General features: G+C 38.9%; 1 protein-coding gene across 16 annotated transcripts in view; it reads right to left on the bottom strand.

Annotated features, from left to right (window-relative positions):
- Positions 1–16,846, bottom strand: part of ARHGEF9 (Cdc42 guanine nucleotide exchange factor 9) — a 426,609-nt gene that overhangs the window by 71,489 nt on the left and 338,274 nt on the right. For all 16 annotated transcript variants that reach the window (XM_061410327.1, XM_061410326.1, XM_061410329.1 and 13 more), the window contains one exon: positions 16,457–16,636. In XM_061410327.1, coding sequence (XP_061266311.1) covers positions 16,457–16,636 — 180 coding nt within the window. The remainder of the gene's footprint in view (positions 1–16,456; positions 16,637–16,846) is intronic.

Genomic DNA, 16,846 nt, shown 5'->3' with positions numbered 1-16,846 from the left:
TCTTCTTCCATTTTTTTCTCATTTCTCTTTTTTATAATTGTAATTTTTTAAGCCTATTATATTATTTCTAAATTTATTCTTTTGTTTGCTTTTCCTACTGTTCTTTTCCCCTTGCAGATAATCTCTAATGTATATAAATCTTCTTCATCTACCTCTATTTAACTTTGCATATCTAGTCTTTCTTTTTTTAAAAAAATTAATTTATTTATATTAATTGGAGGCTAATTACATTACAATATTGTAGTGGGTTTTGCCATACATTGACATGAATCAGCCATGGGTGTAAATGTGTTCCCCATCCTGAACCCCCCCTCCCACCTCCCTCCCCATCCCATCCCTCAGGGTCATGCCAGTGCACTGGCCCTGAGCACCCTGTCTTGGGCATCAAACCTGGACTAGCGGTCTGTTTCACATATGATAATATACCTGTATCAATGCTATTCTCTCAAATTATCCCACCCTTGTCTTCTCCCACAGAATCCAAAAGACTGTTCTATACTTCTGTGTCTCTTTTGCCATCTCACATATAGGGTCGTCATTACCATCTTTCTAAATTCCATATATATGCATTAGTGTACTGTATTGGTGTTTTTCTTTCTGGCTTACTTCACTCTGTATAATAGGCTCCAGTTTCATCCACCTCATTAGAACTAATTCAAATGCATTCTTTTTAATGGCTGAGTAATAATCAACTATGTATATGTACCACAGCTTTCTCATCCATTCATCTGCCGATGGACATCTAGGTTGCTTCCATGTCCTGGGTATTGTAAACAGTGCAGTGATGAACATTGGGGTACACGTGTCTCTTTCAATTCTGGTTCCCTCAGTGTGTATGCCCAGCAGTGGGATTGTTGGGTCATATGGCAGTTTTTTATGGAATCCCCACACGGTTCTCCATAATGGCTGTACTGATTTTCATTCCCACCAACAGTTTAAGAGGGTTCCCTTTTCTCCACACCCTCCCCAGCATTTACTGTTCGTAGACTTTTTGATAGCAGCCATTCTGACCAGTGTGAGATGGTACCTCATTGTGGTTTTGATTTGTATTTCTCTGATAATGAGTGAAGTTGAGCATATTTTCATGTGTCTGTTAGTCATCTGTATGTCTTCTTTGGAGAAATGTCTATTTAGTTCTTTGGTCCATTTTTTTGATTGGGATGTTTATTTCTCTGGAATTGAGCTGTAAGAGCTACTTATATATTTTTGAGATTTATTCTTTGTCATTTGTTTTACTTCCTATTATTTTCTCCCATTCTTAAAGCTGTCTTTTCACCTTGCTTATAGTTTCCTTCATTGTGCAAAAGCTTTTAAGTTTAGTTAGGTCCCATTTGTTTATTTTTGCTTTTATTTCCATAACTCTGGGAGACGGCTCATAGAGGATCTTGCTGTGATTTATGTCAGAGAGTGTTTTGCCTATGTTTTCCTCTAGGAGTTTTATAGTCTCTGGTCTTACATTGAGATCTTTAATTCATTTTGAGTTTATTTTTGTGTATGGTGTTAGAAAGTGTTCTAGTTTCATTCTTTTACAAGTGATTGACCAGTTTTCCCAGCACCACTTGTTAAAGAGACTGTCTTTTTCTCCATTGTATATTCTTGCCTCCTTTGTCAAATATAAGGTGTCCATAGGTGCATGGATTTATCTCTGGGCTTTCTATTTTGTACCACTGATTTATATTTCTGTCTTTGTGCCAGTACCATACCATCTTGATGACAGTAGCTTTGTGTATAGTCTGATGTCAGGCAGGTTGATTCCTCCAGTTCCATTCTTTTTTCTCAAGATTGCTTTGACTATTTTAGGTTTTTTGTATTTCCATACAAATTGTGAAATTATTTGTTCTAGTTCTCTGAAAAATACCACTGGTAGCTTGATAGGGATTGTATTGAATCTATAGATTGCTTTCGGTGGTATACTCGTTTTCACTGTATTGATTCTTCCAATCCATGAACATGGTATATTTCTCTGTCTATTTGTATCATCTTTGATTTCTTTCATCAGTGTTTTATAGTTTTCTATATATAGGTATTTTGTTTATTTAGGTAGGTTTATTCCTAAGTATTTTATTCTTTTTGTTGCAATGGTGAATGGAATTGTTTCTTTAATTTCTCTTTTCTCATTGTTAGTGTATAGGAATGGTATGGATTTCTGTGTGTTAATTTTATATCCTGCACATTTACTATATTCATTGATTAGCTCTAGTAATTTTCTGGTGGTGTCTTTAGGGTTTTCAATGTAGAGGATCATGTCATCTGCAAACAGTGAGAGTTTTACTTCTTCTTTTCCTGTCTGGAGAAGATCCTTTAGCATTTGTTGGAGAGCTGGTTTGGTGGTGCTGAATTCCCTCAGCTTTTGCTTATCTGTAAAGCTTTTGATCTCTCCTTCATATTTGAATGAGATCCTTGCTGGGTACAGTAATCTGGGCTGTAGGTTTTTTTCTTTCATCACTTTAGGTATGTCTTGCAATCCCTTCTGGCCTGAAGAGTTTGTTTTGAAAGATCAATTGTTATCCTTATGGGAATCCTCTTGTGTGTTATTTGTTGTTTTTCCCTTGCTGCTTTTAATATTTGTTCTTTGTGTTTGATCTTTGTTAATTTGATTAATATGTGTCTTCGGTGTTTCACCTTGGGTTTATCCTGTTTGGGATTCTCTGGGTTTCTTGGACTTGGGTGGCTATTTCCTTCCCCATTTTAGGGAAGTTTTCAACTATTATCTCCTCAAATATTTTCTCATGGACTTTCTTTTTGTCTTCTTCTTCTGGGACTCATATGATTCAAATGTTGGGGCATTTGACATTGTCCCAGAGGTCTCTGAGGTTGTCCTCATTTCTTTTAATTCTTTTCCCCCCTCTACTTCATTTATTTCCATCATTGTATCTTCCACCTCACTTATCCTATCTTCTGCCTCAGTTATTCCACTGTTGGTTCCCTCAAGATTGTTTTTGATCTCAGTTATTGCATTATTAATTATTGATTGACTCTTTTTTATTTTTTCTAGGTCCTTGGTAAACATTTTTTGCATCTTCTCAATCCTTGCCTCCAGACTATTTATCTGTAACTCCATTTTGTGTTCAAGATTTTGTATCATTTTTACTATCATTATTGTGAACTCTTTTTCAGTAGACTCCCTATCTCCTCCTCTTTTGTTTGGTGTGGTGGGCATTTATCATGTTCCTTTACCTGCTGAATATTTCTCTGCCTTTTCATCTTGTTTAGACTGCTGTGTTTGGGGTGGGCCTTGTGTATGCTGCAAGTTTGTCGTTCCTCTTTGTTATAGAGGTTCCTTCCTGTGGGTGAGGTTGGACAAGCGGCTTGTCAAGGTTTCCTGGTTAGGGAAGCTTGAGTCGGTGTTCTGGTGTGTGGAGCTGTATCTCTTCTCTCTGGAGTGCAATTAAGTGTCCAGTAGTGAATTTTGAGTTTGGTGTGACTTTGGACAGCTTGTATATTAATCCTAGGGCTATATTCTTGTGTTGCTGGAGAATTAGTGTGGTATGTCTTGTTCTGGAATTTGTTCACACTTGGGTGGACCTTGGTTTCAGTTCGGGTATGGAGGTTTTTGGATGAGCTTTTTGCTTAATGTTCCCTGGAGCCAGGAGTTTTTTGGTGTTCTCAAGTTTTGGATTTAAGCCTCCTGCCTCTGGTTTTCAGTCTTATTCTTACAGTAGCCTCAAGACTTCTCCATCTATACTGCACTGATGGTAAAACATCTAGGTTAATGGAAAAAAGATTCTCCACACTGGGGGACACCCACAGAGGTTTACAGAGTTACATGGAGAACAGAAGAGGGAGGAAGGTGATAAAGGTAACCAGGAGGAGAAGAGGGCAAGTCAAAAGGAGAGAGACGGATCTAGCCAGTAATCAGTTCCCTAACTGTTCTCCACAGCCTGGAATACTGAAAGAGATTCACAGAATTGAGTAGAGAAGAGAAAGGGGAGGGAGGAGATAGAGGTGACCTGGAGGAGAAAAAAGAGAGTCAAAAGGGGGAGAGGGCAATCAAGTCAGTAATCACACTCCTAAGTAAAAATGGGTACTGAAGATTGGATTCTTAAAGGTACAAAATTGATAACAAATACAAAAGCCAAAGATTAAAAATCTAGAGTAGACATTAGACTCTCAAAAATACAATATTAAAAAAAAAATCTCAAAAATTATTAAAAATATATATGAAATTTGCTTCAAAAATAAGGTCTTTTTTGCAAGATAATAGTAGATTATAACTATGAAAATTAAAGGAGTAATAAAGGACTTAAAATGAAAAAATTAAAAAATGATAATAGTAAAATATATCTAGGAATTTTTCTGGAGCTGTTGTGGGCAGTGTGGGGTCAGTTCAGTTTCAGATAGTTCCTTGCTCCAGCTTATACTTCTTCTCAAGGTCTATAGGCCCCTTCCAATGTAGTCTGTGCTAACTACAGGGTTTTAATCTGTTGCAATTATCACTTCCAAAGCGGTTCCCTCTGTTTATTTTGGCTTCTTCTATTTGCAACTCTCTTCAGTGTCTACTTTCTGCCCTGACACAGGGGGCGAATGTGGTCACTTATTTAGGCTTACTTGTTCAGTTGTGCTGTAGGGAGGGAGGAACAATGCACACAAATATCACTGGCGTGTATGGGGAGTGCTTGCAGTGTCTGGGCCACAGTGGGTTTGAGCCCACTCACAGTGTGTGTGCTTTCCTGGTCTACACTGCTCAGGCCCAGGTTGCTCTGCAGGGGAACTGTCAAAAGCAGGCCCTGGGTTGCATGCACTTCCAAGGTCTAAGCCGCACAGGCTCAGGTTCTGTGGTACTCCACAAAGGCACAGAATCGGTTGGGCCTGTGTTTTGTGCCCTTCCCAGGTCAGAGCAGCTCAGGCAACCAGTTGTTTGGTGAGTGCACTCTCCCCAGGAGTGTGGTACATCTTATCGCCTCACCAGTCCCAGCCCCTCGATTTCCTGGGTGCACAGTGGGAGAGCCATCTCAGGTGTGCCGTGTGTCTCTTCTGGGGAGCTGATCTCTGACTGCAACCCTCCTGGCGAATGGCAACCATCCAGGATCCCAGGAAGACTTTGTTACCAACTGCTAGCCTGCTTGCAGATTGGTAGAGGATGCCGTCTCTGGGGCCGAGATTGCCCCTTTCCAGCTCTGGCTGTCACTGGCCTGCCTCTCTGCTTCTGGCAGGGGATGGGCCAGTCCACAGGTGGCTAGCTCTCCTCTGGTATTCGCTCAGTCCTTTATTCTGTGAGCAGGTCTGGCAGTGCTTTAGGTTAGAGCTTTTCATGGGAAAGTTCTCTCTCTCTCTCTCTCCTTTCTCTCTCTCTCTCTCTCTCTCTCTCTCTCTCTCTCTCTCTCTCTCTCTCTCTCTCTCTCTCGCTGTCTCACAGTTTGGGTTGCTATCTCACCTTAGCTCCCTCAGATTATCCTCAGGGCATTCAGGCCAGGTCCTTACCCTAAGCAATGCAGCCCACACCTCCCTGTTCAGTCCCCGCTTGCTGGTGGCGAATGCGCTGGTCTGGGCTACTTCTCTGCTGGAAGTTGCAGTTAGGCGCATAATCTGGGGGCTTTATTTATTTTTTCCTCCCAGTTATGTTGCCCTCTGAGATTCCAAAACTCCCCATAGACCCACTGGTGAGAGGGTTTCCTGGTGTTTGGAAACTTCTACTCTTTCACATCTCCCTCCTCAGGATGGGTCTCCATCCCTAACTCTTTTGTCTCTCTTTTTATCTTTTATATTTTGTCCTACCTCCTTTTGAAGATAATGGGCTGCATTTCTGGATGCCTGGTGTCCTCTGCCAGTGTTCAGAAGTTATTTTGTGGAATTTGTTCAGCGTTCAAATGATCTTTCAATGAATTTGTAGGGGAGAAAGTTGTCTCCCCATCCTATTCCTCCACCATCTTAGGACCGCCCCCCTCTTTCTTTCTTCCCTTTCCTCTCAACATATTTGTTAGTTTTATTTTCACTGCTTTATTCCCTACCTGGCACCTTGCATTAGTTTTGTTTACCATTTTGTGCTTGTTAGTTTTATTCTTAACTGCTAAATATAATTTTTGATTTCCTTTGTTCTCTGGATCAGTCTACTGTACTTTATTTTTGTTGGACTATTTTCATTTTGCTCATGGGTGTATATGTATATGTATATATTCCATTATTTGAATTACTATGTACCTGATTTTGTAACTGCCATTTCTCTGGGGTTCATCTTTAGTTTCTTGTTTTTGAATATTTGTTTTACTCTCACTTAATGGCATAATAAACCACTTGTGGAGTCTTCATTTCTGACGAGAGATCAAACCCTGAGACTTTGGACTGGGAGCATTGACTCCAAGACCCTAGAGTACCAGACAACTAACGCTGCTGCTGCTGCTAAGTTGCTTCAGTCGTGTCCGACTCTGTGCAACCCCATAGACGGAAGCCCACCAGTCTCCCCTGTCCCTGGGATTCTCCAGGCAAGAACACTAACCCTAGGAATATCAAATAGTGAGAACTCCCACAAAGGAAACCACTTGACTATATCACCTGGCATCACCCAACTACCAGTAGCACCTTTGCAGGACGCCTGGTCTAAATAGCAAACAAAATAAAAATACAAACCAAATCATCAGCATACAGGAGTACCACCTCACTCAGCCTTGCCCAGAAGAGGAAAAACAAACAAACAAACAAAAACTGACCACAAATCTCACCCTATAGAAAGCTCACACAAAGCAATGGACCAACCTTAGGAGGGCAGAAACCAAAAGAAAGAAAAAATTCCACCTTCTTCAAGGAAAGAATTCAACTTTCCTTGAAGCCTGGGAAAAGGAGACCCCAAACACAATAACTTAAAAAAAAAAGAAAGAAAATAAAAGGCAGAGAAATACTGCATAAATGAAATAACAAATTAGAAACACAGAAGTCCAAATAAATGAAGAGGAAATATGAAAATTACCTGAAAAATAATTCAAAATAATGATAGTAAAGATGATCAAAAACCTTGAAAACAAAATGGGCAAAATGCAAGAATCAATTAACAAAGACCTAGAGGAATTAAAGAATAAACATACAGAGACAAACAACACAATTACTGAAATTAGAAATACTCTAGAAGAAACCAGTAGAAGAATACCTGATTCAGAATAATGAATCAGTGAGCTGGAAGATAAAACGGTGAAAATAACTTCTGAAGAGCAGAATAAAGTAAAAAGAATGAAAAGAGCTGAGGACAGTCTAAGAAAGCTATGGGACCATATCAAATGAGCAACATTTGAACTATAGGGGTCCCAGAAGAATAAGAAGAGAAAAAGAAAGGATATGAGAAAACTTCTGAAGAGATTATAGTTGAAAATTTCCCCAACATGGAAAAGGAAATAGCCAATCAAATCTAACAGGCACAAAGAGTCCCATACAGGATAAACCCAAGGAGAAACATGCCAGGACACATACTAATCAAACTAACAAAGATGAAACACAAAGAAAGAATATTAAAAGCAGCAAGGGAGAAGCAACAAGTAACATACAAGGGAAACCCCATATGCTTAACAGCTGATCTTTCAGCAGAATCTCTGCAGGCCAGAAGGGAATGGCAGGATATATTTAAAGGACTGAAAGGGAAAAATCTGCAACCAAGATTACTGTACCCAACAAGGATCTCATTCATAATTGATGGAGAAATCAAAAGCTTTTAAGACAAGCAAAAGTTAAGAGAATTCAGTACCAGCAAACAGCTTTACAACAAATGTTAAAGGGACTTATATAATGAAGAAACACAACAGAAGAAAAAAGATCTAAAAAATCAACTACAAATGATTAGAAAATGGCAATAGGGACAAATATATCTATAATTACTTTAAAAGTAAATGGATTAAATACTCCAACCAAAAGACACAGACTGGCTGAATGGATACAAAACCAAGACCCATATATATGCTGTCTACAAGAAACCCACTTCAGACCTCAAGACACATATAGACTGAAAGTAAGAGGATGGGAAAATATATTCCATGCAAATGGGAAGCAAAAGAAAGCTGGAATAGCAATCCTCATATCAGACAAAATAGTCCTTAAAATAAAGGAGATTACAAGAGATAAGGAAGACTACTAGACAATGACCAGGGGTCAGTGCAAGAGGAAGACATAACAATTGTACATATCTATGCACCCAACATAGGAGCACCTCAAAACATAAGACAAACAATAACAGACATAAAAGGAGAAATTGACAGTAACACAATAATAGGAGGAGACTTTAACAACCTACTCAAACCAATGGACAGATGATCAAAACAGAAAATTAATAAGAAAACACAACTCCTAAATGATACATTAGATGAGATGGATCTCATTGGTATCTTCAGGACATTTCATCCAAATGAAGAAGAATATATCTTCTTCTCAAGTGCACATGGAACATTCTCCAGGATAGACTATATCTTGGTTCACAAATCAAACCTCAATCTGCTAGGTGTCCTGGAACCAAATCCCTGCAATACTGGGGGACAGCTGTATAAAAAACCATACACACTGAGGAAACCAGAAGGGAAAGAGACATGTGTACCCCAATGTTCATCGCAGCACTGTTTATAATAGCCAGGACATGGAAGCAACCTAGATGTCCATCAGCAGATGAATGGATAAGAAAGCTGTGGTACATATACACAATGGAGTATTACTCAGCCATTAAAAAGAATACATTTGAATCAGTTCTAATGAGGTGGATGAAACTGGAGCCTATTATACAGAGTGAAGTAAGCCAGAAGGAAAAACACCAATACAGTATACTAACGCATATATATGGAATTTAGAAAGATGGTAACAATAACCCGGTGTACGAGACAGCAAAAGAGACACTGATGTATAGAACAGTCTTATGGACTCTGTGGGAGAGGGAGAGGGTGGGAAGATTTGGGAGAATGACATTGAAACATGTAAAATATCATGTAAGAAACGAGTTGCCAGTCCAGGTTTGATGCACGATACTGGATGCTTGAGGCTAGTGCACTGGGACGACCCAGAGGGATGGTGTGGGGAGGGAGGAGGGAGGAGGGTTCAGGATGGGGAACACATGTATACCTGTGGCAGATTCATTTTGATATTTGGCAAAACTAATACAATTATGTAAAGTTTAAAAATAAAATTAAATTAAAAAAAAACAATTGTATTTCTATATCATAACAACAAACTACAGGAAATTGAAATAAAAATGCAAATTATAAAGCAGCAAAAATTAATTACTTGGAAATAAATTTTTATAAATAAGATCAAGAACTATACAAATGAAAACTATAAACAATAAGATCAGTCACCCAGTCGGGTCCGACTCTTTGCGACCCCATGAATCACAGCACGCCAGGCCTCCCTGTCCATCACCAACTCCCGGAGTTCACTCAGACTCATGTCCATCGAGTCAGTGATGCCATCCAGCCATCTCATCCTCTGTCGTCCCCTTCTCCTCTTGCTCCCAATTCCTCTCAGCATCAGAGTCTTTTCCAAAGAGTCAATTCTTCGCATGAGCTGGCCAAAGTACTGGAGTTTCAGCTTTAGCATCATTCCTTCCAAAGAAATCCCAGGGCTGATCTCCTTCAGAATGGACTGGTTGGATCTCCTTGCAGTCCAAGGGACTCTCAAGAGTTTTCTCCAACACCACAGTTCAAAAGCATCAATTCTTCGGCGCTCAGCCTTCTTCACAGTCCAACTCTCACATCCATACATGACCACAGGAAAAACCATAGCCTTGACTAGACGAACCTTTGTTGGCAAAGTAATGTCTGCTTTTGAATATGCTATCTAGGTTGTTCATAACTTTCCTTCTGAGGAGTAAGCATCTTTTAATTTCATGGCTGCAGTCACCATCTGCAGTGATTTTGGAGCCCCAAAAAATGAAGTCAGCCACTGTTTCCACTGTTTCCCCATCTATTTCCCATGAAGTGATGGGACCAGATGCCATGACCTTCATTTTCTGAATGGTGAGCTTTAAGCCAACTTTTTCACTCTCCACTCTCACTTTCATCAAGAGGCTTTTGAGTTTCCCTTCATTTTCTGCCATAAGGGTGGTGTCATCTGCATATCTGAGGTTATTGATATTTCTCCCGGCAATCTTGATTCCAGCTTGTGTTTCTTCCAGTCCAGCGTTTCTCATGATGTACTCTGCATATAAGTTAAATAAACAGGGTGACAATATACAGCCTTGACGTACTCCTTTTCCTATTTGGAACCAGTCTGTTGTTCTATGTCCAGTTCTAACTGTTGCTTCCTGACCTGCATACAGATTTCTCAAGAGGCAGATCAGGTGGTCTGGCATTCCCATCTCTTTCAGAATTTTCCACAGTTTATTGTGATCCACACAGTCAAAGGCTTTGGCATAGTCAATAAAGCAGAAATAGATGTTTTTCTGGAACTCTCTTGCTTTTTCCATGATCCAGCAGATGTTGGCAATTTGGTCTCTGGTTCCTCTGCCTTTTCTAAAACCAGCTTGAACATCTGGAAGTTCATGGTTCACATATTGCTGAAGCCTGGCCTGGAGAATTTTGAGCATTACTTTACTAGCATGTGAGATGAGTGCAATTGTGTGGTAGTTTGAGCATTCTTTGGCATTGCCTTTCCTTGGGATTGGAATGAAAACTGACCTTTTCCAGTCCTGTGGCCACTGCTGAGTTTTCCAAATTTGCTGGCATATTGAGTGCAGCATTTTCACAGCATCATCTTTCAGGATTTGGAATAGCTCAAATGGAATTCTATCACCTCCACTAGCTTTCTTCATAGTGATGCTTTCTAAGGCCCACTTGACTTCACATTCCAGGATGTCTGGCTCTAGGTGAGTGATCACACCATCGTGATTATCTGGGTCGTGAAGATCTTTTTTGTACAGTTCTTCTGTGTATTCTTGCCATCTCTTCTTAATATCTTCTGCTTCTGTTCAGTCCATACTATTTCTGTCCTTTATCGAGCCCATCTTTGCATGAAATGTTCCTTTGGTATCTCTAATTTTCTTGAAGTGATCTCTAGTCTTTCCCATTCTGTTGTTTTCCTCTATTTCTTTGCATTGATTGCTGAAGAAGGCTTTCTTATCTCTTCTTGCTATTCTTTGGAACTCTACATTCAGATGCTTATATCTTTCCTTTTCTCCTTTGCTTTTTGCTTCTCTTCTTTTCACAGCTATTTGTAAGGCCTCCTCAGACAGCCATTTTGCTTTTTTGCATTTCTTTTCTATGGGGATAGTCTTGATCCCTGTCTCCTGTACAATGTCACGAACCTCATTCCATAGTTCATCAGGCACTCTATCTATCAGATCTAGGCCCTTAAATCTATTTCTCACTTCCACTGTATAATCATAAGGGATTTGATTTAGGTCATACCTGAATGGTCTAGTGGTTTTCCCTACCTTCTTCAATTTAAGTCTGAATTTGGCAATAAGGAATTCATGATCTGAGCCACAGTCAGCTCCTGGTCTTGTTTTTGCTGACTGTATAGAGCTTCTCCATCTTTGGCTGCAAAGAATATAATCAATCTGATTTTGGTGTTGACCATCTGGTGATGTCCATGTGTAGAGTCTTATCTTTTGTTGTTGGAAGAGGGTGTTTGTTCTAATCAAATTGCCTGAAGAGTTCTTTTTAGTTGGCATGTTTTTCGTAGATCTAAGCAAGCTGATTCTTTTCCCCCTAGTTTTATCCAGAAATAACTGATATACATCACTGTATAAGTTTAAGGTGTACAGCAAGATGGCTTGCTTTACATATATTATGAAATGATAATCACAATGTTTATTTAACTTCCCTCATCTCATATAGATACAATAAAAAGAACAAAATTCTTATTGTGATAAGTAAATATATATATAGCAATACCTAGAGGGGTGTGATGGGGAGGGAGATGGGAGGGAGGTTCAAAAGGGAGGGTATATATGGATTTTCCCTGGTGGCTCAGACGGTAAAGCATCTGCCTACTATGCGGGAGATCTGGGTTCAATCCCTGGGTTGGGAAGATCTCCTCGAGAAGGAAATGGCAACCCACTCTAGTATTCTTGCCTGGAAAATCCCATGGATGGAGGAACCTGGTTAGGCTACAGTCCATGGGTTGCAAAGAGTCGGACATGACTGAGCCACTTCACTCATTCACGTGGCTGATTCATGTTGAAGTTTGACAGAAAACAGCAAAGTTCTGTAGCAATTATCCTTCAATAAAAAATAAATCAAAAAATCATCTAAAATAAAATTATTTTGAAAAAAAAGTGAATACAAAGGAGATTACCTGCTCTCAAGACCTGCTATGAAGCTAGATTATTCAAGATGATGTGAGAAAAAAGTTGTAGCTATGTATGGTGATGGATGTTAACTAGATTTATTGTGGCAATCATTTCATAACATATAGAAATATTAAATTATTATTCTGTACACCTGAAACTGATATAATGCTATATGAGAATTATATCTCAATTAAAACAACAAGAAAACATAGTGTGGCATTACTATATAAATAGTCATATAGATCCCTGGAACAGAATAGTCTTCTTAAAGATAGAACTACACATATATGATCAACTGATTTCTGGCAAAGATGCCAGGTAATTCAATGGGGAAATTAACAAGCTTTCTCAACAAAAGTGCTGGAATGGCTGAATATCCATATGGAAACAAATTAACAAATTTACCTTGATCCTTTTGTCACATTGTATATTAAAAGTTACCTCAAAAATTATCTTAGACCTAAATATAAATATTAAAGCTACATAATATCTATAAGAAAACAGGATAAAAACTTTGTGACTTTGTATTAGGCAAAGATCTCTTAAATAAGAAGCAGAAAACATGAACCATGAAAAAATGATTAACTGAATTGACAAAATTAAAGTTTTATGCCTTTTCAAAGACAATGCTAAGAAGATGAAAAACTAAGCCAAAGACTGAGAAAACCTTTGAAAATCACATATATGACCAAGGACTTGCAAACACAATAAGAAATAACTCTTGAAACTAAATAATATGAAAACAGACAACTCACTTAGTAAACAAGGACAAAAGACAAGGATGCTTCATCAGAGATTTTATACAGATGGTAAATAAGAACATTTAAAAATGCTCAATATCATTAGCAAATGTAAAAATAAACTACAATAAAATGCCACTACATACATATTAGAATGGCTAAAATTAAAAATACTGATAATATCAAGTGCTGACAACCATGCGGAACAACTACAACTCTTATAGATTAGAGTGAGAATGCAAAATGATAGAGCAACTTTGGAAAACAGTTTGGCAGTATCTTATAAAATTAAATAAGCACCTACAATGCAACCCAGTAATTCCAAACATGAAGTAACCTAATAAACCACCCAGATGTCCTGGAATGAACTAGTGAATGAGTGGCATATCCACACAAGAGAATATCACTAAACAATAAAAAAAAAAAAAAAAAAACTACTAATACATGCACGAATATGGATGGATATCAAAGAAATTAAGTTAAAGGAATACAACATAAAATATCATTATGGTATGATTCCATTTATATGAAATTCTAGAAAAAGCAAAATTATAGTAACAAAAAGCAGATCAGTGTTTGCCAAGAGCCAGAGTGGAAGCAAAGTTTGATAACAAAGGAAAAACATTAGAACCTGATGAAATGATAGATATGTTCCATAATCTTGATTATGGTGGTAGATGGTGATTGCAGCCATGAAATTAAAAGACGCTTACTCCTTGGAAGTTGTGACCAACCTAGATAGCATATTCAAAAGCAGAAACATTACTTTGCCAACAAAGGTCCGTCTAGTCAAGGCTATGGTTTTTCCAGTAGTCATGTATGGATGTGAGAGTTGGACTGTGAAGAAAGCTGAGCGCTGAAGAATTGATGCTTTTGAACTGTGGTGTTGCAGAAGACTCTTGAGATTCCCTTGGACTGCAAGGAGATCCAACCAGTCCATTCTAAAGGAGATCAGTCCTGGGTGTTCTTTGGAAGGAAGGATGCTAAAGCTGAAACTCCAGTACTTTGGCCACCTCATGTGAAGAGTTGGGAGGGTTTGGGGGCAGGAGGAGAAGGGGACGACAGAGGATGAGATGGCTGGATGGCATCACCGACTCGATGGACGTGAGTTTGAGTGAACTCCGGGAGTTGGTGATGGACAGGGAGGCCTGGTGTGCTGCAATTCATGGGGTTGCAAAGAGTCGGACATGACTGAGCGACTGAAATGAACTGAACTGAACTGAACTGACACAACTACATGCATTTGTTAAAACCCATCGAATTAAACATTTGGTGAATCTTATTGCTTGTAAATTATACCTAAACAAAGATAATAAAAAATGAAATCCTAAAAAAAAGAAACCTTAGAACTGTAAAGAGAAAACAATCTAATACTTTTAAAAATGTGAATTAATGCATAAAGAAGGATCAGTTAAGTTCAGTTCAGTCTCTCAGTCATGTCCAACTCTTTGCAATCCAATGGACTGCAGCATTAAATGGACTGCAGCATTATTATGGACTGCAATCCCATGAACTGCAGCATTATTAAAGAAGGATAATACACCACGATTAGCTAGCATTTACCCCAGCAATGCAATGCTCATTTAAGATATGAAAATTATTTAATTTAAATCACCATGTTAACATTACAGGGTAAAAGCATAAGATCATTTCAATAGATTAGTGGTTCATTTGACAACATCTGGAGACATTTTCAGTTGTCACAACTGGAAGCGTTGCTACTGACCTCCAGTAGATAGAAAATGCTTAATAGATATTTTGTTAAGCACTCTACAAGGCACAGGGTAGACTCTCATTGAGAGTCAGTATTCCACATTCTACTTTCCCAACTCAATATTATATTTATGATATTCACACACATTTCTATTGGGTACACACATCTAGTCTTGTTATTTCTTACTACATATTAACCCAGAGTAAGCATTCCCCATATGTTTCACATATGGTGATAAATACCTGGTGATAAATACCTAAGCTGCATCTAACTGCACTCAATGACATAACACTGCCATGTTATCAACAGCCTTGTAAATGTTCCCTTTCTCATGGACCTCTGAGAATTTCTCTGGGATATATTCTCACAAATGAAACCAGTAAGTAGTAAACATGCTTAACTTTGATAAATACTACCCAGGTGTTTTATGGAATGACTGAATCAGTTTAAAGCTGTAAAAAAAAAAAAAAAAAAAAAAAAGCACTTAACTTATTAGGCCTGAGACTGCTATCCCTAAAAAGGCCTACTTGAAAGGTTGGCCCTTGGCTGGCATCTTGGAATTTGGATCTCAAGAGGGTTCTCACCATTCCCTGACAAGAATGGCTCACTCTGCCTAAACTATTTGTATGAACATTGTGGTTTATGCTGAAGACCTGCTTTCCTTCTGTGAGTCTGGAATTTTGGTACACACTAGACATGGAGTGCCTACATGACCAGTCTCCCATAGACATCTTGGGCACTGAGTCCTTAATAATTTTCCCTGGTAGACAACATTTCACATGTGCTGTCATAACTCATTGTAAAGGGAATTAATTACACCCTGTGTAACTCCACTGGGAGAGGACTCTGAAAATTTATACCTGGTTTCCTTCAGACTTTGTCCTATATACCTTTTCCTTTTGGTGATTTTGCTTTGTATCCTTTAGTTATATTAAATCATAACCATGAGTATGACTATATGCTGAGTCCTGGGATTTCCAGCAAATCACTGAACATAGGGGTTGCCTTAAGGCTATCGCCTCAACAGAAATTCCCACAGTCAAAGTAGGAAAATTTGTAAGAAGACTTACTTTCAGCTGCATACTTCCATGTGTCATTTGAATTTTATACCACATGAATGTGTCATCTTTTTAAAAATAAGTACTTTATAAAAAGGGAGAGAAAAGTTGTCAAAACTAGGTTACCTGTGAATAAGATCCTAAAGGACATTAGAGAACCATAGAAGTATAAAGTGAAACCTTCTTAAATCCACGTGAAAAAGCCCAAAGAAGGTAAGGAACTTACCCAGTTACTGAGACAGTCATTATATTTATGACTTGCATCCTCACTTTCCTGTTTCTAGTGTTCCTTTCTCTTAAGTCACGTGGCCCTTTTTCCTACACAAGTCACTTCCCCTACCATAGTGTTCTCCCCTAAATGCCTTGCAGGGGTCCACTTTCATGGTGACCACAGTCTTTCCTATTTCTCAGACTCCTGGAATATGTGAATATGTTCAGAGTCCCTCCCAAAATGTTGGGTCCCATGGGAACTGAGCCCAATAGGAACGAAAAAGAGAAGTTGAAGAAAAATCCTACTGGTAACTATCTGGAAGAGGAGAAAAAGAGAGGGGAACAGTAAAGAAAGAGAGTCCTTGGTCAAGTCATCATATCTTTCCAAGTTCTCATGCTGTAGCAGGGGGGTGAACATCAAGGTCCGAGAGGAATCCATCCACTACTGTGGGACAAAGCAGCTGAGCAGACCAGATAGCTCAGAGACTCCTTGCATGGATTCCAAACGTCTCTCAAAACCCTCCCCAAAGGGGAAGATGCTTACGTGCTCCAGGAAGCAGGGTCCTATCTCGCTGAGATGGGGGTCATCATTGTTGTACTGTTTCTCCAGGTCTCTTACAAAGCCCATCTGAAACCTGTAGATGTCTTCAATGTTCCCAAAGATCACCTTCAGTTGCTCATCACTGAACATGTCCCTTCTCTTCCGGCATTGCTTCAGGTAGCCCTGCAGACAAAGTAAAAGTCCAGGATGAGGATGCCCTTCATTCCTTGAGGGTTTTACCACTTAAGCATTTGGGAGCCTTATTTCAGTTCCATGATGTAAACAGGGTATAATTATTTCTATTTTTCATACAAGAAAATTGGGTTTAAAGAAAGAAGTCACTCGATAAGTGAATAATTAGGAAAGCTGGATCTTAAGGAAAGGTCTCCAGAG

The sequence above is a fragment of the Bos javanicus genome, chromosome X, assembly GCF_032452875.1.
Source record: "Bos javanicus breed banteng chromosome X, ARS-OSU_banteng_1.0, whole genome shotgun sequence".
In the NCBI taxonomy this organism is placed as follows: domain Eukaryota; kingdom Metazoa; phylum Chordata; class Mammalia; order Artiodactyla; family Bovidae; genus Bos; species Bos javanicus.
This window is presented reverse-complemented; position numbering and strand designations above follow the sequence as displayed.